Below are 22899 nucleotides of genomic sequence, written 5' to 3' on the forward strand. Positions count from 1 at the left end.
GAACGAATTTGTCGAACACTACAATAGGCAATTTTTCTAATCCACAAGTGCGCTTCTATGTTGTGCAGCCTGCCTTAATACCAATGCCAGCTAGCCTATTAATAAAAGAAAAGTATTTGAGCACACTTTGCTTGTGCGATGACGTGCAAAAAGTTTACTAGGCTGCCTTGATATGGACGCGCATAGCAGACAAGCTGGACCACCTGCCTCGTTTCTACTTGAATCACCACTGGAGCCGCCATCACATATTACAAGCTCCCTGCTGAAAGCTGGGCAAGAAACATAGAGGTGGGATGAAAAGAAAATATGTCGCGCGCGCCTCGTGACCTGTTGGAGTGCGATCGCGCATTCACGCGTTGACAAGTCGCCGCTTCTTGCAGCGGCCTCAGTAACGACTGAGCCCACCATGATCAAATCAGCCAATGGTGGATACAATGACTGTGCTGGACATTTTTGACCTTGTAGCGTCATTTGTCAATATAAGAAAAGGCTATGTTTGGCTTACCTTGATAATTTATTGTCGCAGGGTCCCTAGGGCCGCAGAATATCCCTCCATCAAAAAACAATACCACCCAGAGTCTACAGAATATGTATGCATCGACATATCCGTGAAAACAAAAAGCATAAATAATGGCCGGGGCCCAGAACCATCACAACAGAAGGCCACAGCACCAGAAAAACATCGACATATAGCCACCGATAAATTGAAATTTATGGGCGAACAAAACGGCAACAACAAATTAAACCACCGTTAACCAAAACATGAGGGGATCTCATGATCGGATATACATTGCTTCTCCCCATTATCAAGATTCATATCAGCAATGTGCGTAGATTTTTTTCTACGTCGAGAAGGTCCAATTAAATATGAGTGCCTTCATGATGAAGCTTAGTGAGCGACTTTCACGCTGCAAGTGTAGCGATAAGGAAACACTTGGAGCACGCAATCTCCTAGCCTGCAGAGGCTGCTGAAAAACATGTGATGGCGAGCCGCTATCAGCTGCTGAGAATCCTGGCGAAAATCGCTGATGACTTCCTTTTTCCAGTACTGTAGAAGATACCGGCACTGGGCGCATTCCTCGAGTTAGCGGTTCCCGCATGCAGAACTCGCCACCCTGTGGCCGCGAGATTTGCCTTCGTGTTGTCGTCATAGAAATCACTACTTCTTATCTTCTTCTCTTTCTAGAATTTTTACTTCATTATCTCTATCCCAAAAGGCATTGAGTCATGCTCCCATGACGGAAGACGCAAAATAGTAATCTTTGTTCAATTTTCCTATTTCTCTCGACATCCTTTCATTGCGTACTTGCCATACCAATATATTCAAAACTGTTCTTGAAGTTTCGTAGCTATTATCTGCAAAATGTTCATCTTTTTACAAAATAGGAAATCTATGCACGTTCACTGTACTCGGTAGTGAAAATTTCAACTATGCACAGCTTGAGCTCATTGACGTACGGAACTTATGCAACAAAATAATCCGTGACTGCTTTGGGCAATATAATCACCATGTAGCCGCAAAGTCAGTTTAGCATAATCTCACAAGTTGTCCTGCATTGCAAGCAAGGACCACTTTAAGAAAGTGCTTCCTCAAGTACAAAGTGATCATTATGACCATAATAAAACTTAAAAAACTGATTATATGATGTAGAGGTACACTCAGCTTTTACTGAACAGATAAAATCCTAATATTGTCCACATATTATACTTCAAGAGAACGTTACGGAAAGTGACAAGATGCTAATAGTGATGAATGCTGGAAGACCAGCCACCCTTATTTGGCCTATACATAGAGTATGCTAGGCGGTAATGCGCGCAGCTTTCTACTTCAGCACCCATAATTCTAACTTACTGCCCATCAACCTTCTGTAAACATCCAACCATTTCACATTTACGCTTTCGAAATGCACACATCCACATACAATCCGTAGGAACTGTGTGAACAACGACAGTGAGCCATGACTACCACCTCCTTATTTCGGGAAGAACACTGCTAGCAAGTGATCTTGTGGTTTACACACATGCCAAACGCCAGGACAGCGCTAGAAAACAAGCACATGTGGTAGTGTTTTTTATGCCATGAAGGCATAGTATAGAGGCCATAAATGACTAGAAGCAATATACATAGGTGTATAATTGGGCCTGTTTTACAAAGAGAAGGATTTCCTCCTCTCTGGGCTTGAGAGTACGAACCCCAACGTCACAGCCTCGGCAGTGCACTTCTTGGAGGTGACATGTGCCAACAACAGTCCAGAGAGGACTATGGCGGCGCCCAGAACATTTTCAGTAGTAATGCCTATAGGCATTGTGCAGTCGAGCTTTCCAATCTGACTACAGCGCCAGAACGTAAACGCTGGAAAAAAAAGGAACGCTATGCACACGTCTCCCTCTCTGCACGAGCGGTTGGATAGAGGGCGGGTTACACGCGAGACGCGTGCGCGCGTCTGTTTTCTAATGAGCGCCTAGCGGCCAATTTCATCGGACACGGGAAGGGGCAGTGCGAGCAACGCAGCTCCCCAGGTACGAAGCCAATACGAGAAATTTGAAGGGTGGAATTTTTTAAACGTAATGCCTCCCGCGTCTGTACCCCTGACTCCACGCCACGGGCGAAAATACCACTGCAAGAAGCTTGTGTGGTGAACCGTGCCAGTCTCGCATGGTGAGCGTGTTGAGCTGGGCCTACTCGATTTGCTGAAAATGACATCGCCGTAAGTACAGATGAGTCCATTGCTAAAAAAACAGCTGCTTGCACAACATTCTCAATTCTCGCTTTCTTATAGAAGTATAGTGGCTTAGAATCGCATAACACTACTGGTGGTTTATAGCTCTGTCTTTTCTTGACACACTAGTGACATTCATCATCATTAATTCTTGATTCGCTTGCTGTTAGAAGGCCAGCCATGTTGACGGTGTTCCTTTTGATGTTCCCTTTAACAGTGAACTGTACTGTACATATCCGTCAGTTTGTATTTGAAAAGCCACGAGAAATTGTGCACGCCGCACCCTCCTGTCTCCAGTGTACATTTTATTCAAGCTTGTGGGATATGAATCGTTATGTTTTTTTCTTCTCTGCAGCTGCCCCGGTTATGCCCCCCTCTACCTACGTGTGCACGGTCAGCGACCCGCACCGCCTTACGAATAATAGACAGACGGTGTACATACCTCCAGACGGCGTATGCGACATCATTTTCTACGACTCTCTCTACCGTGACGACAACACGCTTATCTATGTTCACGATGTGGACTGGGATTTTACTACCTTCTATGAGAATTCGGACAAATACGATCAGACTGAATTGGGCATCTCCTTTCATCCCGAGTGAGTCAACATTTACGAATAATTCACCACCTTGGATTTTCTGACAGACTTTGATCGCACGAACAAAATAGCGCAAAGTTTTGTTTTACATGTCACGATTATCTTACAACAAACTACAACTAAACTACAACTAAACTAAACTAAACTACTACAAGACACTATAAACTAATCTGCATTCCCTACCTACCTACCTACCTACCTACCTACCTACCTATCTACCTATCTACCTACCTACCCACCCACCCTCCCACCCACCCATCCACATTTAACGCAATACTGTTAACGAGCTGGTTTTGCAGAAATTCCAGTGTTAGCGTCGGCGTCGTTGGTTGTGAGCGAAAAATCATCTTGTGACCGAAGAATCTAGGACGATGCAACGAAAGTAAATGATAAAAGAGTCTTTTATCACAGTGGGGACCGAACAAGGGTCATTCGAGCCCGAGTGGGCATCGAACAAAGGTCGTTGGCGTGCGAAACCGATGTTCCACCACACGGCGACGTCTCTACTTGTGAATACAGTGAAAAGTAGTTTATCTGCTGGGAAATTCAGTGCAAGTATCTTCCTTGCTTTATGCACACGCGCATCGTCTACGCATGATTAACAATGCAACATCAAATATCGCATTATTATTGCAAGGTATCAATACCAATTGCCAGGCGGTCATCACAACATGCGACTATCCTTATGACTTCGGGGTTTCAAGCCGTTCACCCACTACTAAAGGTAATGTGCCTCTTCCCTCAAGGCCACGTAGCGGGTGCATAACAAGTTCTTACTGGTTTCATCCAATAAAGGCGCGCACTAAGAATAAAAAATTCTGGGTCTCTGTGAGTATAGAACCTAGGCTGTGTGCGTGGCGCGCCAATGTTCTACCACTCGCCCAAATCTCTGCTCGAAAACGTTGAGCAAATAACTTGCCCTGCCCACAAAAGCCACCTTTCATGCGTGCAACACAGTGAAAAGACATGCACAATAATGAACAGGAAATCTCCATTAAATTCAACTCTTTAAGAAATCTCCATTTTTTACCTACATACCTACCTCGTCACCCGAGTTACTCAGCAATGCAATGTCATGCGTGAAGTGCAGGTTACTAAGGTACTCTCCATTATCTTTTATTCCTAACCCTTCCCATCAGGTCTCTCACAACCTCCTGCAAGCTTGCGGTAAATAGCATTGGGGAGGTTGTATCCCTTTTTCTTACACCCTTCTTGATTGGCATTCTGTCGTTCTCTTTATGAAGCAGTATGGCGGCAGTTGAGATAAGAGCCGAGTATCTACTCTGAAGCTTATCATTTATTGCGTTAACACGATAAGAGTGATTTCCTCAATAAAGGATAAGAGCCGAGCATCTACTCTGAAGCAAGACTCTTAATTCCTGTACTTTCCCTCTTAGTGTTATCTTATTGATTGGCTTCTCGCGTATCAGTTTCTGCCGTTCATTCTTTGTGTCTAGGGGAATTGAAACCTCACCGTTTTATGGTCACTACATCGTATCTTGCCTAGCACTTCAACATCCTGCTCGATGCCTGGGTGTGCATTCAGTGTAGAGTCAATTTTTTTCTTAATTTTGCAATTAGGGATCTTCCTTTTTTCACTTACGGTTCACTCACTTTTTCGTAGAAAGTACTCAATATCTGTAAGTTATTGCATTCTGCGAATTCTACTCACTACTCTCTGGTATTTCTATTACCGATGCAATAATCTCTTACCGCCTGGTCTCCAGCCCGCTTCCTTTCTACCATGACCTTGAAGTCACCCATCAGTATAGTATTGTCACGTGGTCGTGACGTAATCGAAGACAGGAGACTTTATGTTGGAATTCAACTGTTTATTTGGGCGAACCTGTGCCCGGTAAACGGAAAGTCCGATTACAGTCGCTGTCTTGCACAGATAGCAAAAAGGGAATTTTTATTCAACGAATAACATGTAGTCAATATACACATACACTTCTCATACCATTGAACATAGCTGATTTTTTTAACTTATCAGGAATATTGACAGAGACACTGTGGCCGAACATTGTTGCTCAAATGAACAAGGCATGTATTGTGATTGTAGACATGGTAAAAAATAGCGGATGGGTACTGGCGATTCATACTGATACAATATATTGTAGTGTGTCATTATACAATGGTGACCATGTATATAACGGCTTAGCATGCAAGCATGCCCTTGCTCTCAACAGTGTTTACCCCACAGAGTACACTCATGCACTACCTTATGGCTAACTCATTTAGACATATTAAAAGGTGGGTTTGCAACTCTCTTGTTCCCCCTCTCCCAAAAAAGGAAAAGCAAAAGGAAAGTTGGGTGGAGAGGAGTTAATAAGGCGTGACTGGGCTCAACAGTCTGCAGTTCTTTAAAAAGAAAAGCCTGGTATGCCAGCGGCGGAGGAACTTTTCGCCGCTGGTCTCGAGCTCTCTTGTGAGGTGCTGACACACCAAAAGTCTAATGCGGGATACCGCTGGGTAGGCCGCTCTAATGGTCCTGTGCTTGGCTTCCGCTCGGCATCGTATTTGCCATAATACGTAAAGTGTGCAAGCGACCACCAACGTAGCGAATGCGCCTTTGTTGCGGTCAAGAGCTGGCGGTAGCCGTATGCGGAAATCCCTTGTCACCAGTCGCCAGATAGGCCTTGCCGCAGGGCATTCGAGGAGTGTGTGCTCTGCTGACTCGTCAGCACGGCAATTAGGGCAGCGTGCGGATAGGAGTACCCCAAACAGATGGAGTCTGTCCCTTGTTGGAAGGACCCCCCAATTCCTCTTCCAAACAAAATCTTGGATCTCCTTTGGTAGGCCGCCCCCAAGCTTCATCTGTTTTTTTCGCTATTTTCGTACTTTGCCTCTCTCCTCCTCCCACATCTGGCGTCTCGTCACCTCCTCCACTATACGGACCGGTGGTTCTTTGTCGACGTCGCACTCCGCGACCTCCTTGTCGAGTGTCTTCTTGGTGTTCGTCGCAGCCTTGTAGAAGGGGGAGGGGTTTCCACCAACAGACCTGTGTGCCTGCCGGCTCCTAGAAAGCCATTATTGGTACTGGACTAGTACAGGAGTTTTTATCCATGTATTATCCCATCTGTTGCAGGGAGTGTGCCATTTTTAAGGCGAGCCCTTTGCTGGTAGTTAGCACGTGTGCCAGTGCTGGGCCCCCTTTCTTCGCGGGCAGCTGTTGGAGGCTTCTTTTTACCGGTGCCGGGCTTTCCTCCCCACAAGAAGCCTGTAATGATGCTGTTCAGCTTACTTGCGGTTGCCGCTGGCATCACTGCCCCTCTACTCGCGAAGAATGCGAAGGCACACATGGCAGTTTTTACAATAATGGCCTTTTCTCGGAGGGTCAGCGTTAAGCGGTTGGCTCTTTCGGTAACGCTTTGAGCTCTCTCTAGGGCATTGTGCCACGTTGTGGGTACTACACCTTCCTTTGAGAAATAGACACCCAGGACCTTTACTGTAGCGACCACTTCCATGTTACCATTTGCATTCGATGGAAACGAACCGAAAGTCAAAGCCTTGCTTTTCTCCTCATTGATTCCGGCCCCTGACGCTTCGGCGTAGCGGCTGCAGGTGTAAAAAAACCGCTCAAGGCTACTTCTGTCCCTAAGAAACAAGGAGACATCGTCGGCATAGGCCAATACCTTCAACTCCTCATCTCACGACAGTGGCAGTCCCCTGAAGTGCGCATCACCTGATAGGCACCTAAGCAACGGCTCGATAGATAGGACAAAAAGAGTGGGGCCCGGCGGGCACACCATCCTTATGCCTCTGGTGTAGGCAAAGCTTGCCGTTGCTGTGCCATTGATGGCCACGCAGCATGTCAGGTCACTATACAGCAACTTGATAACGTGGATGAAGTCCTCTGGTAGGCCAAATTCTTGCAAGACCTCAAACAGGTATTCGAGCCTGACTCTGTCGAATGCTTTTGCCTGGTCGAGCGACAGGAAGGCACCCGAGAGTCTCTTGCTGGCAGCATACTCAAGGGCATCTCCAGTTACTGTCAGGTTTGCGAACATGGATCTTCCGGGGACAGTGCAAGTCTGGCTCGGAGAGATGATTTCTGGTAGAAACCATTTCACACGATTGTCAATAACTGTGGCCACAACCTTGTAGTTGACATTGAGGAGTGTTATGGGGTGCCAAGGATATGGTAGGGTCCGGGGGGGGGGGAGCCGTTTTTCAGCAGCAGCGCAATTTTACCTACACCGAACGACGCTGGTTTCCGGTGCTGTTTTAGCACCTCGTTCACAGGTGATACAGGCGGTTCCCCTATGAGGTCATGAAAGGCCTGGTAAAATCCGGCCGTGATGTTATCCGTTCCCGGGGCCGAGTTCAGGGACATATTGGCGACTGCATATCGCAACTAACAATTGACGCTTCACCGCACAGCGTCTCGTAGGCGCCTTCGCCAAGTCTGCGGAGGTTCCAGCAGAGATCTGCGAGTGGTTGAGAGAGTAAGTAGCCATCTTCAGGGGTGTCTTCCTGAAAGAGGGACTTCAAATAGCTTTGGAAACTGGCAGCTATTTCCTCTTGATCATCCGTGGTCAAACCGTCCGGACGCATGTCCTGTGTTATTCTAGAGCTTTCGTTACCACAAACCTCGCGCAAGTCAGCCGTCACGTCCGTTTCGCCCGATGATTCATGCGTTCCTGACGTCTTACGCGTCCTCTCTTGTAGGGGTCGTTTGTATTCGACTTCCAGGTATGCCAAGTAGTGCCTTGTGCAGGAGGTAAGAGTCTCTGCGCCTTGAACGATTCGCATTCTGCGTAACACTTCCGCCTTTTGTGCCGTCAGGCGGCGCTTTCTGTTACTTCCTTCGCTCTGCAGGAACCCCTTCCACTCTTTTTTCAAGCTCTTCTGACATCTGGTGTTAATGAAGGGGCTTGCTGCGCCGACTTTTCCAGGAAGGACGTGAAATTCTGCAGGCTGGTTTTGTCCTGTAACAGAGTGGGGTGAAGTTGCCATGCTGAGTCGTTGTGACGAGGTCCTGTGGTCCCTTTGACTGTCAACACGACCGGGGCATGATCCGCCATTCTTTCTACCCTGGTTGATAGGGTTGCTGTTTCGCATGATCCACTGAAGGTAGCAGGAAGTCTGGAACATAAATCCTGTCGATCCTCCTCGCAGTAGTTCAGGATACACGGGTTGGTACAAAAAGAGGACGCAGGATTCTGACTAATTGCTTAGCATTGAAAGTAGACCTCCCTCTGCCCGCGCCTCTGATGTCCCGTGTCGAGTTCACCACGCAGATAAAATCGCCTAACAGAACGTGGAGTAGTGGTTCCTGCAGGTTGTCGTGCAGCCCCCTGAAGAAGGCATTTGTGTCCGTTCGTGTGACTGGTGCGTATATAGACATGAGTTGAACCCTCCTGCCGTCGATGTAGACGTCGAGCATCAGGCAACGCCCATCCTCCTCAAAGATACAGTGGGCCTTGCGACGGAATCTTCCCGAGATAAAGATGGCGCCAACACCGCATGACCTGGCACTCGTCTGGAAAAAAACTTCGACGGGCCACTCTCTTTTAAAGACAGCGACATCGAGTGGGGACCTGAAGTTGGTCTCCTGATAAAGAGGATGTCAATCTCAAGTGTTTGGGCCACCGCCAGAAGCTCGCGCTGCTTTATCTTATTACGAAACCCGCGGACGTTCCATGTAGACGCTCAGAGCGCCATATCACTTCGTTTCTAACCGATGCCTCGGAGAAAGGGGTGTAAATCGAGGGTTAACCTGTGTTAAGTTGCGCATAAAAATGATCTCGGGCCTCTGCTTCGAGGGAAGATATGGAGGGGCACCTCAAGCGCGCTTGCGCTAAGGTGTGCATTAGACTTCGTGACGCATCAGGGTCTATCGCCAGCCTCTCTGCCAGGCGATTTCCCTCTCCCATGTGGGCTTTTAGCTAGTCTTTGGTACTTTGCTCGGGGAGGGGCATCGCTGTCGCTACTCGATACCACAGGGGTCTGTCGGCGATGTATATTGTCGGAGCCAGGAGGTATGAACTGTCCCGAATCCTCTGGCCTGTTCTGCGCCCGAGGCGAGCGTGAGAGCGAGCGGTCACTGTGCCCGCGAGCGGGCTGCGTCGGGTTCATAGGAAAGCCTTTGTCGGCCTCGTTAGCGGGGCCTGCTGGCGGTGTCGTGTCTGCCAGGCTGGGGTCAACTGCCGGCTGCGACGCGTTAGGTGTCTTGGCATGGTCACTACCAACTCTAGGCGTAATGCCGGTATCACGAGGTGGGGCGTTGCCGACGTCAAAAACCGGGAAGTGTGCCTTGTCATCGAGCAGTTCCACCAACTCCTCACCAGTCTCGTGGTCTGGTACTTTTTGCTCTTCGCCCTCCGACAATGAGACAACCCATGACTCCCTCGAGGTGTCGGTGGAGCTAGTTTCAGGGCTACTGCTCGTCGCCTGCACCGTATCAGTGCCATCATGGCTCGACTCACTGCCGTTTTCCCCGGCATCCATCAGGGGCTCGGGTTCTCGTAGCATGACGTGCTCATCGACAAGCTCGTGTTCTGCGGCGTTGTCCCAGTACTTGGGTGTTTTGCTGGTGGTAGGCGCCGGAGATCTGGGTTTAAGGACCGGGAGTCCCGTCGTCTCTTCCGCGCGGCGCTATGTGACAGGGTCACCATTCCGCTCGTCGTTTGCTGGTTCATCCTAGACTGGTGGGAAACGGCGCGCGGCAGCCACGTACGAGCGGCGCCGAAAGCACACGCGCGTGCCGTGTCGCCCGCCGCATTGCTTGCACGCTTCTTTGTACCCTTCCCTGCTATGGTCAAATGCGGTGCACCGCTTGAAATAAGGAGCGATGCATGCGGTGACCATGCGCCCCTCACCCTGGCAACGTGTGCACACGCGTCGCATGCCGAGGTAATCCAGAATTACTTTACGGCCCTGATGCGAGGTGAAGTTAGGAGCCGGCTTGCTCATTTATATCTTCACCACCCGAACTCCATTCAGTTTAGTGTGCCGGGTCGGTATCGTGGCGAACGTCACGCTCTTAACTTTACCAAATTGTTGCATAACCGAGTTTATTGCTTCATCCGGCACATACGCCGGCAAGCAGTAGATGTTTACATATGTGGCAGGTGGCTCTACTGCTTCCACTCGCACCTTCGTGCCGTTAACGGGGAAGCCCTCTGCTACCATCTGTTTGGTTGCCTGGCTAGCGTTCCACGTATAGATAAAAAATCTGGACCCTCCATGTGCTGGAGGACCAGCACACTATTGCCACAGCTCGACAATCGTTGAAGACGCGTACACAATTCGCGTTCGTAAAAGCCGTCAAGCAAGTAGCAAGAAAGCCGCGCCATGGAACGCCGTCCTGCACGCGCCACGATGCTACGCCATGGGACTGGCACGAGACACGAGGGGCAGAAGAAGAGACCGACAAAGTTAGAGTCAGCGGGCACAGACATTTTTTGGCTGACCATTTTTAGCTTCAAGTTTACGGGCATAAGTTCGCCCTAAATTAAGAGTTTATATAGTACCAGGTGCTATTATTATTCGTAACATCTGGTGGACGTGCTGGGTATGATTGCAAGCCCACCACAGGCAAGGAGAAGCCCAGATCCCAGAAGATTGGAGCCAGCAGAATTGACACCTGTGCACCAACGCATGAGTCGCCGACTACGTGGTCAGCAGCCCGAGTTTAGCCCCCTAATTGACTCATCAAGACCTGTGGAGACCTCAAGCACAAGCGTCACTGCGATGGCCACCCAGTCGATGCCATCTCCATCTCACCTCATCGTGGATTCGCCACGTACACCAGAGGTCTTCCGCGGTGAGTCCTTTGAAGACGCCGAGGACTGGCTTGAAGGCTTCGAGCGTGTTGCACGTTTGAATGGTTGGGACGAAGCCCGAAAACTTCGTTACGTTTACGTCGCCCTGCAAGATTCGGCACGTACGTGGTTTGAGAACCACGAGGCGTGCTTGCTGTCATGGGACGACTTCCGACGAGAGCTAATCGCAACCTATCCGAACACGGACCGCAAAGAGAAGGCAGAGGCTGCTCTTCAGGCGAGGAACCAGCGAAATAACGAAAGCGTGGCCGTGTACATAGAAGACACGTCACGGCCCTTCCACCGAGCCGACCAAAACATGGCCGAGGAGAAGTTGCGGCACCTAATGCGCGGAGTAAAGGAAGAAATTTTTGCAGGCCTGGTGCGTAATCCACCGTGAACTGTGGTGAAGTTCCGGTCCGAGGCAACGACCATGGAAAGGACACTACAACAACGTGCGCGACTGTACAACAGAGACTTCAGCGTCTCTTCAGTCAGGGCGGAGTCAGCAACCCTCCCCAGCAACGTTGACGTCCTCCGGGAAATGATGAGGGCTAGTGTTAAGGAGGAGCTCCAGAAACTGCAACTTCCTCAAAGTCCTTCAGCGATGCCCTCAATTGCGGACGTTGTGCGTGAAGAAGTGCGGCATGCAATTATTCAACCGCAGCCTCAGGTGCCACGCTACACGCAACCGGAACTTCAGCCACAACTGTCGTACGCGCAAGTCGTACGGCAAGACATGAGGCGCCCGAGCTTTGCACAAGCTCCCGTTATGCCACCGACCTTTCCTCGCAGTTCTCCAGCGCCGATGCCAGAAGCAAGACACCGCAAAAGTGATGTATGGCGCACGGCAGACCAGCGGCCCCTCTGCTACCACTGTGGGGAGGCACGTCATTTTTATCGGACATGCCACTACCGTCGGGTCGGGCTACGTGGCTTTCCAGTGAATGCGCCCTGCCCTCGTAACGGTGAGCGCCCTTACGAAATCGAAGAATATTTATCTTCGCGCTATGCCTATCCAAACACTCAGCGACATGAATCGCGGTCGATTGCACCAATGCGCAATAGGTCGCCGAGTCCACACCCATCATCTACTTTCCGAGGCGTCGTTCACCAAGCCCGCGACGGGAAAACTAGAACCAGCGACCTGTGGAGGCAGGGCCGCTGATTTTCGAAAAACTGAAAACCCTCCATCGCTAACCGGATCAGACGACGACACTGACACAACGACGGACAAGCGCAGTAATGGTGACGTGACGTCCGAGCTACAAGTCAGAATAGACGACGTCGAAACCATAGCGTTAATAGACACAGGTGCAGATTACTCAGTAATAAGTAGCATGCTCGCAAAGAAGCTGAAGAAAGTGCTCACTCATTGGACCGGACCGCAGATATGCACCGCCGGCGGGCACTTAGTCAGCCCCGTAGGATTGTGCACAGCGGGAGTGGGAATAAGAGGCCATGTGTACGTCTGCAGTTTTATTGTTCTCCCTGAATGTTCCCGTGAGGCAATTGTGGGCATGGACTTTCTGCAAGCAAACAGTGCCATCATTGGCTTGCAGAAATCCCAAGTTTCTTTCTCTATAGAGAACGCTGTTGCCGTGTGTCATGCGGAGCAACCAATTGTTTCGTCTCTTCGTATTGTGGATGAAGGTGTGACAGTGCCGCCATGTAGCAGCGTGACAGTTTCTGTGAAAAGCGACGTTTTTTGTGAATATGCCAAACTAGCTGATGGAAATGTCGAACTGCTGCTCACAAAGGGAATACGCGTGGCGAGAGGTCCAGTGAACCTGTGGAACGGATATACTGATGTGCTATTGACTAACTTTACCAACGAGGTACAGCATGTGGCGAAGAGAGCAGTCATAGCATCACTTCATGACTACGTACAAGTCTCAGATGTTTGCACCATAGAAAAAGTACCTACAACGCCCTCAACAGTGGACAGTGTCTTTGAGAAAATAGATATTGACCGAGAGCTTTCTTATCTGCAGAAAGATCAGATTGTGGAGTTGATCAAGGAATTCGCGGAGTGTTTTTCCTCTTCTTCGAAAGTCGGACGTACGCCTGTAGCAAAGCACCGCATTGTAATCGAAGGGCATGTTAGACCAGTATGTCAGCATCCATAACTAGTACCTCCAAAAGAAAGGGAGGCGATAAAGAAGTAAGTACAGGAGATGCTCGAAGACGATGTCATACAGCCCTCCAAAAGCCCATGAGAATCGCCGGTAGTACTGGTGAAGAAGGACAACACCATGCGGTTCTGTGTTGATTACAGAAAACTCAACCTCGTCACGAAGCGAGACGTGTACCCACTCCGACGAGTTGACGATACATTGGATAAACTGCGCAATGCTCACTTTTTTTCATCGTTGGATCTAAAGAGCGGGTACTGGCAAATAGAAGTCGACGAATGAGATCGGGAAAAGACGGCGTTTGTGACACCCGACGGACTCTACGAGTTCAAAGTACTCCCATTTGGTTTGTGTTCTGCTCCCGCTACCTTCCAGAGGATGATGGACACTGTGCTCTCCGGCCTCAAATGGCAGTCATGTCTTGTCTATCTGGATGACGTAGTAATTTTTTCCACTGCGTTCGAGCAGCATGTACAGAGATTGAGAACGGTACTAGACGCTATTCGTATGGCTGCACTTACGATCAAACCCGAAAAGTGCCACTTCAGGTTCCGGGAGCTTCAGTTCCTCGGGCACATTGTCAGTTCTCATGGTGTCCGCCCAGATCCGGATAAGATCAATGCGGTTGAAAACTTCCCAAGGCCAAGAGACAAGAAAGCTATGCGATGTTTCCTGGGGCTTTGTGCCTACTATAGGCGCTTTGTTGAAAATTTCTCCAAGATTGCGGAACCACTGACACGGCTTACGAAGGAAAGTGTGCCATTCATCTGGCACCAAGAGCAAGAAGACGCCTTCTCTGAGTTACGACGGCGTTTGTAGTCACCTCCCATACTTGCTCATTTTGACGAAGATGCCAAAACAGACATCCATACGGACGCCAGCAACGTTGGCCTCGGTGCTATTCTTGTTCAATGGAAGAACGGGGAAGAAAATGTTAATGCTTATGCAAGCCGCACTCTGTCGAAAGCTGAGTATAATTATTCAGCTACGGAAAAGGAATGTCTCGCAGTTATATGGGCCATCAGTAAGTTCCGTCCATATTTATACGGTAGACCATTCCGAGCCATCAGTGACCATCATTCATTGTGCTGGCTTGCGAACCTCAAGGATCCTTCCAGAAGACTTGCTAGATGGAGCCTACGTCTACAAGAATATGACATCACCGTAGTCTACAAGTCTGGCCACAAGCACAATGACGCGGACTGCTTGTCACGAGCACCAATCCAGAGTTCGTCTCCTGAGCATGAACAAGACTCCGCATTTCTTGGAGCTGTGAATGTGTCGGAGATGGCTCATGATCAACGAATGGACCCAGAATTACTTCTGCTCATTCAATACTTAGAGGGGCAGCAAGTCGAAGTACCGCGAGTTTTCGTCCGTGGACTACGTTCCTACGTCCTCCGCAACAACGTTCTCTACAAGAGAAACTTTCAACACACCGGTGAAACGTTCCTACTGCAGATACCATCATCACTGCGAGCGGAAATTTTAGAAGCGTGTCATGATGACCCATCGGCAGGTCACTTGGGCATTAGTAGGACTTTGGCCAAAATCCGCCGCAGATATTACTGGCCAAAATTGATGGATTCAATTCAGCATTATGTAAGATCATGTAGAGAATGCCAAAGACGCAAAGTACCACCCCTAAAACCAGCAGGTCTTTTGAAACCGATAGAGCCACCGAAAGTCCCGTTTGAGCAGGTCGGAATGGATTTGCTATGACCATTTCCTATGTCATCGTTTGGGAAGCGCTGGATAGTTGTAGCAACCGACTACATGACCCGGTATGCCGAGACGTCATCTCTCACAAAGAAACGGCAAATGAAGTGGCTCAGTTTTTTGTGACCCAGATAATGCTGCGACATGGCGCACCTAAACTTCTTATAACTGACAAAGGAACTGCGTTCACTGCCAGGCTAGTACAGTCTGTCATAAAACTAACGCACACCGACCACAGAAGAACTACCACATACCATCCGCAAACTAACGGGTTAACTGAAAGGCTGAACAGGACGCTTGCTGACATGATTGCGATGTATGTGGACGTAGAGCATCGGACTTGGGACACCATATTACCGTATGCTACATTGGCATACAATACCGCAGTACAACAGACAACCCACTTCACGCCATTTCAACTTGTTTATGGTCGGACAGTAATAACGACATCAGACGCGATGCTGCCTGTCAACAGCCCGAATGAAGAGGACCCTGACATAAGCGAATATGTAGAAAGGGCAGAAGAGGCGCGACAACTAGCATGGAACCGCATCATTCAACAGCAGAACGTCGACGCGCACCGTTACAATCTAAGACGAAGGGACGTTCAATACTCCCCTGGAGACCAAGTGTGGGTCTGGACGCCTGTACATGCACGTGGCCTATCAGAAAAGCTTATGCGGCGCTATTTTGGCCCTTACAGGGTTCTTCGTCAGCTGGGCCCATTAAACTACGAAGTGATCCCTGAAGGTCAAGTATGCACAACACGATGCAGGAATCTCCCGGAAGTTGTACATGTAGTACGTATAAAACCGTACTACGACAGGAACTGAACAACGTTGTCTAACACAAGGACAAGTCCTATTGTTTAGAAACTGTCAGCCGGCTCTACGAATCGGGGCGATGCGTGCTAGGAGGGGGACTAATGCCACAGCTCGACCATCGCAGAAGACGCGTAGCACAATTCGCGTTCGTAAAAGCCGTCAAGCAAGTAGCAAGAAAGCCGCGTCATTGAACGCCGTCCTGCACGCGCCACGATGCTATGCCATGGGACTGGCACGAGACTCGGGGGGCAGAAGAGACCGACGAAGTTAGGGTCAGCGGGCACAGACATTTTTTGGCTGACCATTTTAGGGGCGAAGCTCCTTAAGGCGTGGGCTGTGCGTCCCCTGTATGTAGCCACCTCTCGTTTAGTTCCTACAGTGTTCACTAGATGGCGGTACCATCCCCTGTATGTAGGCATTTCTCGTTTAGTTCTTGCACTGTTCAATAGATGACGGTACTTGGCGCTGATGATGAAAAGATGCAAGGTGTTATAAACTAGACGGCGGTACTTGTAGTTGATGATGAAAGATGTGAGATGTTATAAAATAGGAATGATGTGACATACGGCGCGTGTCGTTTGTGGAAGGCAATCGTTCGATTTTGTGCGGCAACGTACGCTAGGGGGAGCGTTGTAATAAAATCGAGTGGGCAAAATCTACGGAGAATTCATGGTTTACCAGGTTTACCTCCGGAGCTTCGCCCACTCATCATCATTCACATGGTGGATATGGTGGCACTTTTTTTTCTTCGAGTTTACGGGCACAAGTTCGCCCTAAATAAAGAGTTTATATAGTACCAGGTGCTATATTTATTCGTAACACTATCATCACCTGCCGTAAATTTCATAGCATCTATAAGCTCATCTACGGAAACGTCTCCTTCCGGAGCGTTAAATAAGAAACAGTTTTCCCTCACCGGGGGTGCAAAACAGATGCCATTATGGTGTGCGTAATCCTTCCGTCACGCCGGCAGCAGGGCCGGGGGCGTGTCTGGTAGAACTGGTGACGCGCAGCTGGTGCTGCGCACTCGTGTACAGGGCTCTTGGCCTTGATCAAGTGGGCGTGACCTGTAGCTGCGGCTGGGTTAGTGACAAGGCGGATCCGTCAGAGAGGGTCTCCCAGACTCATTCTCTGATCCTTGCTGCAGGGAGGGGGGGAGTCACCAGCTGGATAACCGGAAACCGCCACCTTCGGTGCCTCGCGCGGGAATGCGCTGAAGCGGGCACGTCTTCTTCCTCTTGATTACGCTCCCGGGGGTCGGCATGACGGGACCCCGAGCCGAACGAAAAAAGGCTAGCTCGGACTTTGATGTTAGCCGTTAAGAGGCATTAAGCTTTTAAGAGAATTTCATTTCCGGATATATCGTACACAGCTTGTGTGCACACATAAAAATGGACAATGGTGAACAATGCGTATGTACAATGCAAGCTGTTATATACAGTGAAAGAACTTAAAGCGTATGTAGTGACGTACAATGCAAAAATTGTACAACAAAGACAGGACATTCATGACATCGAGATTATTAACCTAAATGAACAGTAAGGCTATATGAACAAACAAGGGGAGGTCATTCACATTGTAGCGTGATATTTTGCATTCACCTGTGAGGACAATTTGCTCTTGCGCTCAAGAGCAATATTGCACAAACATACACGTTTGTAAAAAAGGAAAGAAAAACACACACTGTAATGTCACAGTGGTACAAGCTGTAGCCAACCTCCTCATTGAGGGAGGAAAGGCATGGACACTCTGTTGTTTTTCACGATAATAAATCGCGTAGACCACCGTTGGAGGTAAGCCTCCTCTCCCAGCATGACTAGTTCTGCGTTAAGATGCATAAGCATTATGTTACTTAGCCGATGTAGTAGGGGAAACATGGCTCTCTGGGGGCGTCCCCTCAGACAGGCCAGTCCCCTTTGTTTCCATAAGACGAAGGCTCCGATAGCCATTAAGAGTACGACAAAGTTATCTCTGTGGCTAGACCTCCGCTGCATACTTGTTTGGAACATCCTGGTAACCATGCGCCAAAAGGTGCGCGCTACTATGCATTCATGGAAGACATTGTTCAGTGTTTCGACGCGACCGCATTGCGGGCATAATGCGGAGAGCGCCACGCCCCACGCCACAAGGCGGTCGGCCGTTGGTGAAGCCCCCCATTCTCTGAGCCAGTTTAGATCACGTACCTCGGAGGGGAGAGACGTGTTTGTAAGAGTCCAGTGTCTTTTCGCCCGGCATTTCTGGCGTTATTCTTCGGATAGGCTTTTAAATGCTATTAATTCGCTCATGTCGGTGGGGGACATTTCCATAAGTTCTTCAACAGGAAAATCGTTTCGCCATTGTTGCAAAGATTTTATAACATGTATGCAATACGCTGGTGGCTGCTCAGCAGCTGGTCCTGTGTCGTTTGCTAAACCAAAAAGTCTTTTAGAGGTTCCTAGCAGATACACTGCAAGTTGCCTGCCTCGATATGATGAGTTCTCTAAGATTGCCCAGGTGCTTTTGAGAGCCAACAAGCGGCACATTACATCAAGGTTGGGTACACTAAGCCCTCCCCATTTTACTGGTAGGCGGACCAAGACTCTGGCAACAGCTTCGGCGTGACCATCCCGAAAAAAGGAGTCGCACGCAGTAGCCCCTCCCAGCAAAACCCGTCGAGGTGGTCGTGCGATTCTGGCTACATAAAGCAGTGGCGCTGTTATGCTGGATTTATTTAGATAAGCTCTTTAAGTAAAAGGTAGTCGAAACATTCTGGCTACTTCAATGCGTCTGTCCACTTTGTGTTGGATTTCTTTCCATGTGTTGCGGGCTACCTCGCCAGTCGAAAGGAAAGTTACACCTACGACTTTAACGCCTTGGACAATTTTGACGTCATCAGGAAACTCTTCAATGTGCATCCCTATGCACAATGCCTTTCTTTTTTCGGTATTAAGACGTGCTCCCGACAGGTAAATATACGTGTGGAATATTCGCAGAAAGGCTCTGTACCTATCTATGTTCCGAATAAACAACGAGATGTCATCGGCCTATGCCGCTACTTTCACTTCGCCCAAACCTGGAAGAGGGAAACCAAGTATCGAAGTACATTCCTGGATTTGTTTCAATAATGGATCTATGCATAATACAAAGAGAATTGCGGAGAGGGGACAGCCTTGTTGAATGCCCCTGCTTACTGCAATGGGTTCAGATGTATAGCCATTGACCAATAATAACGTTTCTAAGTCTGTGTAGAGTGAACGTAGGGTGTCGGTTTAATGTGCTGGGAAGCCATAACACTCAAGCACAGCGAAGAGATAGTTCCATTCTACGCGATCAAAAGCTTTTTCCTGATCCAAGGAAAAAAAACGTAAGATATTTGTGTTCTTGTAGCGTACGTGAATAAATCTCGAGTCAGCGCAAGTGAGGTATAGATCGTACGACCTGGGACACAGCATGTTTGTATGTAGCTTACTATTTCCGGTAGAATGATTGTTATGCGGTTTGCAAGGATGGCTGTCAATATCTTATAATCCGAGTTAAGTAGGGAAATGGGCCTCCACGCCTTTGGGTCAGACGGCTCTGCCCCGCTTTTAAGCTAGAGTATAACTCTGCTCTCACGAAACGTATTCGGTCTGATTCCGTCAGCAAAAAGCCCATTTAACATTGTCAAAAGGTGGTCTTGTATTGTTTCAAGGAAGGTCTTGTAGAAACTCAAAGGTATCCCGTCAGGGCTGGTGGCGGCGGTTGTGTTTAAGCGCTGAAGCACGATGCGTAATTCATCCAGCGTCACTAGGCTGCAGAGACTATCGAGGAGCTCCTCCGGTACGCGGGAAATTCACTCGCAAAACTGATTAACTATGGTGGTATAGTTCACGTCGTTTGTGTTCTCCGCCCCGAAAATGTTCGAAAAATGTGTTTCAAAGACCCTCAATATGTCGTCTGCTCGTGTAGACTGTTCGCCGTTCGGCAACTGAACGAAAGGGACATGAATTTGTTCACCAAAGGAGCCGTTGCGAACACTTCGAAGAAAACTGGATCTAAAACTGGTCGTCCGTTGATAAAAGACTGCGCAGCCGTGCGCGAACTAAGACGTAGCAAAAGTTCGTACCGCGCCTTTAACTGATCGAGATAGTCGTGCATTGCGAACGTCAGCGTCTCGCCTCTGCGTACAATGCGCGCTTTTCGTAGTGGGTCATTTATCTCTGTCGTCAGGCGCACTTTCCTTTCGCGCCCCGCTTTGATAAGCTCGGCGCGCCAACTGTGTTTCAATGCGTCGTAGTTACGGGGTTAAGGCGGCCTTTTGCATACTTGCTCTAGTGCATTGCGCAGTAATGCTACGCTTTCCGGGTCGTGCACGAGTGTGTTGTTCATTTTCCAATGGTTTCTAAATGTAGTGGATTGTTCAAAGAAAAGTTTTGCAGACACTGGAAAGTGGTCTGTAATGCATGGAACGTCCGGTGGGAAATGTAGGACCTCGGAACTAAGGATATGAGTGGCTAGCACTTTTAAAAAATAGTAGCGGTCTAGGCGGGTCATGTTGGGACCCCGTTGCCAGGTTGCAACGAAGCCATTCCCGTGAGTGTCGACCCAAGCATCCCTGAACTTGAAATTACGGATGAGTTGTCGCAATGCGCTAACTCCGCTGTATTGTCTGCTTTGTCTGCTTCAACTAAGAAAGTGGAGTAACTGTCAAACATAAATGACTCGAGTGAATAAAAAGTCAGCCATGCCCGCACGTTGAGCTTGGGCATATATTACGAGCGCCCTTTCTCGTCTTCCGTGAAGGTGAAAGTGTACTGATAGTGTGCGGCCGTCAAAACCATAAACACAGTGTGCTGTTCGACGCAACACTTGTGTAAAAAAACAGCTCCGACTCCGCACATCTTTGAATCAGTCAGCGAAAAAAAATCCTCGACTCCAAAATGTGAACAGAAAGATTGCACATCAAAAGGGGTTCTAAAATTACATTCCTGTAAGAAAAAGATACCGACATGACGTGACCTTGCGAAGTGCATGACTTCTCTCTGCTTATCTCGGCGTTTGAAACCCCTGACCTTTAAGGGAAGAATATGCCCCGTAGCTATTTTGAAAATAGGGGGAGTGCGCGCAAACTTCACAGAAACCCATTGCAGGGGTAGGGCGAGCGCTCAACGAGTGAACATGACTAAAGAGAGAAATGCTCTGACGTCGTCAGAGCATTAGCGAGGTTTTGGGGCTTACTACTGTCCGTAGAGCCCTCAGAGTCCGTGGGCAGTGGGTGGGCTCGTTTGGTCACTGGGCGCTCTATTTTAATGGCGCGGGCACCGACACTGGCACCGGTGGCCGCACCTGCAATCTGGTAAATAGGGTTTGACAGGCTCAGTTTTTGCGGGTCTGTGCCGAGTACTTGCTGGCGCGGGCGCTCGTTGTTGTCGGTGGCATAATCACCGTTGTGGTATTGTCTGGGCCGATGACCGGAGCGTCTGCACGTCCCGTTGTTCGGGTGCCGTGTCCCATCGAAGCTCTCGGCACCTCGGAGCTACTGGTGGTGCCAACTGTGTCAGAGCTGTAGCTCTCGTGGTTTCTGCTAAGTACGGGCACTCGGGCTTCGACTTTGGATGAGCTGTGTTCGTCATAGGCGTCTGGCGAGAAGTCGCTGGTCTCTGACGGGGCTTGAAGGGTTGAAGAGGCTTTCTCAGACAGGGTAGGCAGGTCTCCTGCGTCTTGTGGTTGAGCATGGGTGTCGGGTCGCTTGTTTCAGTGTCGCTCGCATGCTCGAGCGCCGGATAACCGTCTTGCGATGCGGGCGTGAGGTCGATGCACGCTTGTTGTTCGGTTGCAGCTGCTGCAGCCGCTGCGAAGGACTTCGGACGTAAGCAGTCAGCTGTTGCGTGACTGCCCGAGCACTTGCGGCACGGTTCTGCGCATCCCTCTGTGGCATGTCCAAACACGTTGCAGCACGTGCAACGAGGCGTGGCACAATCTTTTGCGATGTGGCCAGCATTCCTGCACTTAGAGCACACTTTCTTGACACCCCGGTAGTCACACATGACATTGTAGCCTTGGAGTGTCAGAAAGTTCGGTATTTGGCTTTTCATTTCCACTCGCGCCACGCGGACACCTGTGACAACCTCTGGGCGGCCCTTGAACACTGGCTCGTGGATATGTCATGTTGCCATAGGTGGAGAGAGCCATCGCTAGGGCTGCATCGCTTACCCACAGCGGTACCCGGAAGACTGTGACGTGGACTATTTCAGGACCTACGCTGACTAGTGGAACTGATTCGCCGTTCAAAAGAATTGTGCCCTGGCTCTTCAGCTTGGTGGCTGCATGGACGTTTGTGGCTGCGGTGCCGAACTTTGCACCTCCCATGTGCTGGAGGGACTTGATACCGGCTGGGCCGGTTACTGCTTCGAGGGCATCTATGATGTCGTCGACGGTGCTCCTCTCTGGACCGCTGAAGTTAAAGCAATGAGCTTTCGGCGGTGGCGCTGCGAAAGCCATCACACTTTCGTCCTAGCCCTGGCTCCAACGGCTTGCGCTGTGGTGCCCGGGCGTTGGCTCACGATGAAGGCCTGGACAGAGCCGGGGGGTTGTCCAAGGGTTCGCTTGATGCTCGATAAGATGGGGTCGACAACTTGCAGCGTGCCTGGTCACGGGAATCCCGGCGCCAGGTAAGCGGCGAATGGGGCGTCGGCCGTCGATCAACTACTGACAAGCGGCTAAGTTCGTCGACAAGCGACGAAGTGCGTCTTGCCATCGAATATTCTAGCGTTACCGCTGGCGGTGACGTAGGTTCCAGAATAACCTTTACAGTTTGCGTAGTGGGCATGCTCTTATAGAAATGATCTATAACAGTCCTGAAGCTTCTAGAAGACTGTAGGTGTGGTTTGCGCTGAAGATTGTGTAATGTATTGGGGCGATAACAAAACTTGAGGAATGGAACGTTGCAGTATAATGTTTTTTTTTACCTTATTGCTGTTAAACGTCCTCGTCGAAGCTTTCAACCAGCCTGTCACCATGGCTGGATTTAGACGCCTGGGCCTGTGCAACCTTCATATTGTATCTCTGATTGAGTTTATATACGATACCTACCGAATTCTCCTGTCTCTCATTCCCCATTTGCAGCCATCGGTACGTACATTGAGGACTATCTAAAAAGAAAGGTTTGCTACGTT

General features: G+C 49.3%; 1 protein-coding gene across 1 annotated transcript in view; it reads left to right on the forward strand.

Annotated features, from left to right (window-relative positions):
- The window catches only part of LOC142768374 (uncharacterized), a 410323-nt gene that overhangs the window by 16180 nt on the left and 371244 nt on the right, over positions 1–22899 (forward strand). Inside the window, exon 5 of the mRNA XM_075870345.1 lies at positions 3076–3319. Coding sequence (XP_075726460.1) covers positions 3076–3319 — 244 coding nt within the window. The remainder of the gene's footprint in view (positions 1–3075; positions 3320–22899) is intronic.

This window comes from Rhipicephalus microplus, chromosome 8 (genome assembly GCF_043290135.1).
Source record: "Rhipicephalus microplus isolate Deutch F79 chromosome 8, USDA_Rmic, whole genome shotgun sequence".
In the NCBI taxonomy this organism is placed as follows: Eukaryota; Metazoa; Arthropoda; class Arachnida; order Ixodida; family Ixodidae; genus Rhipicephalus; species Rhipicephalus microplus.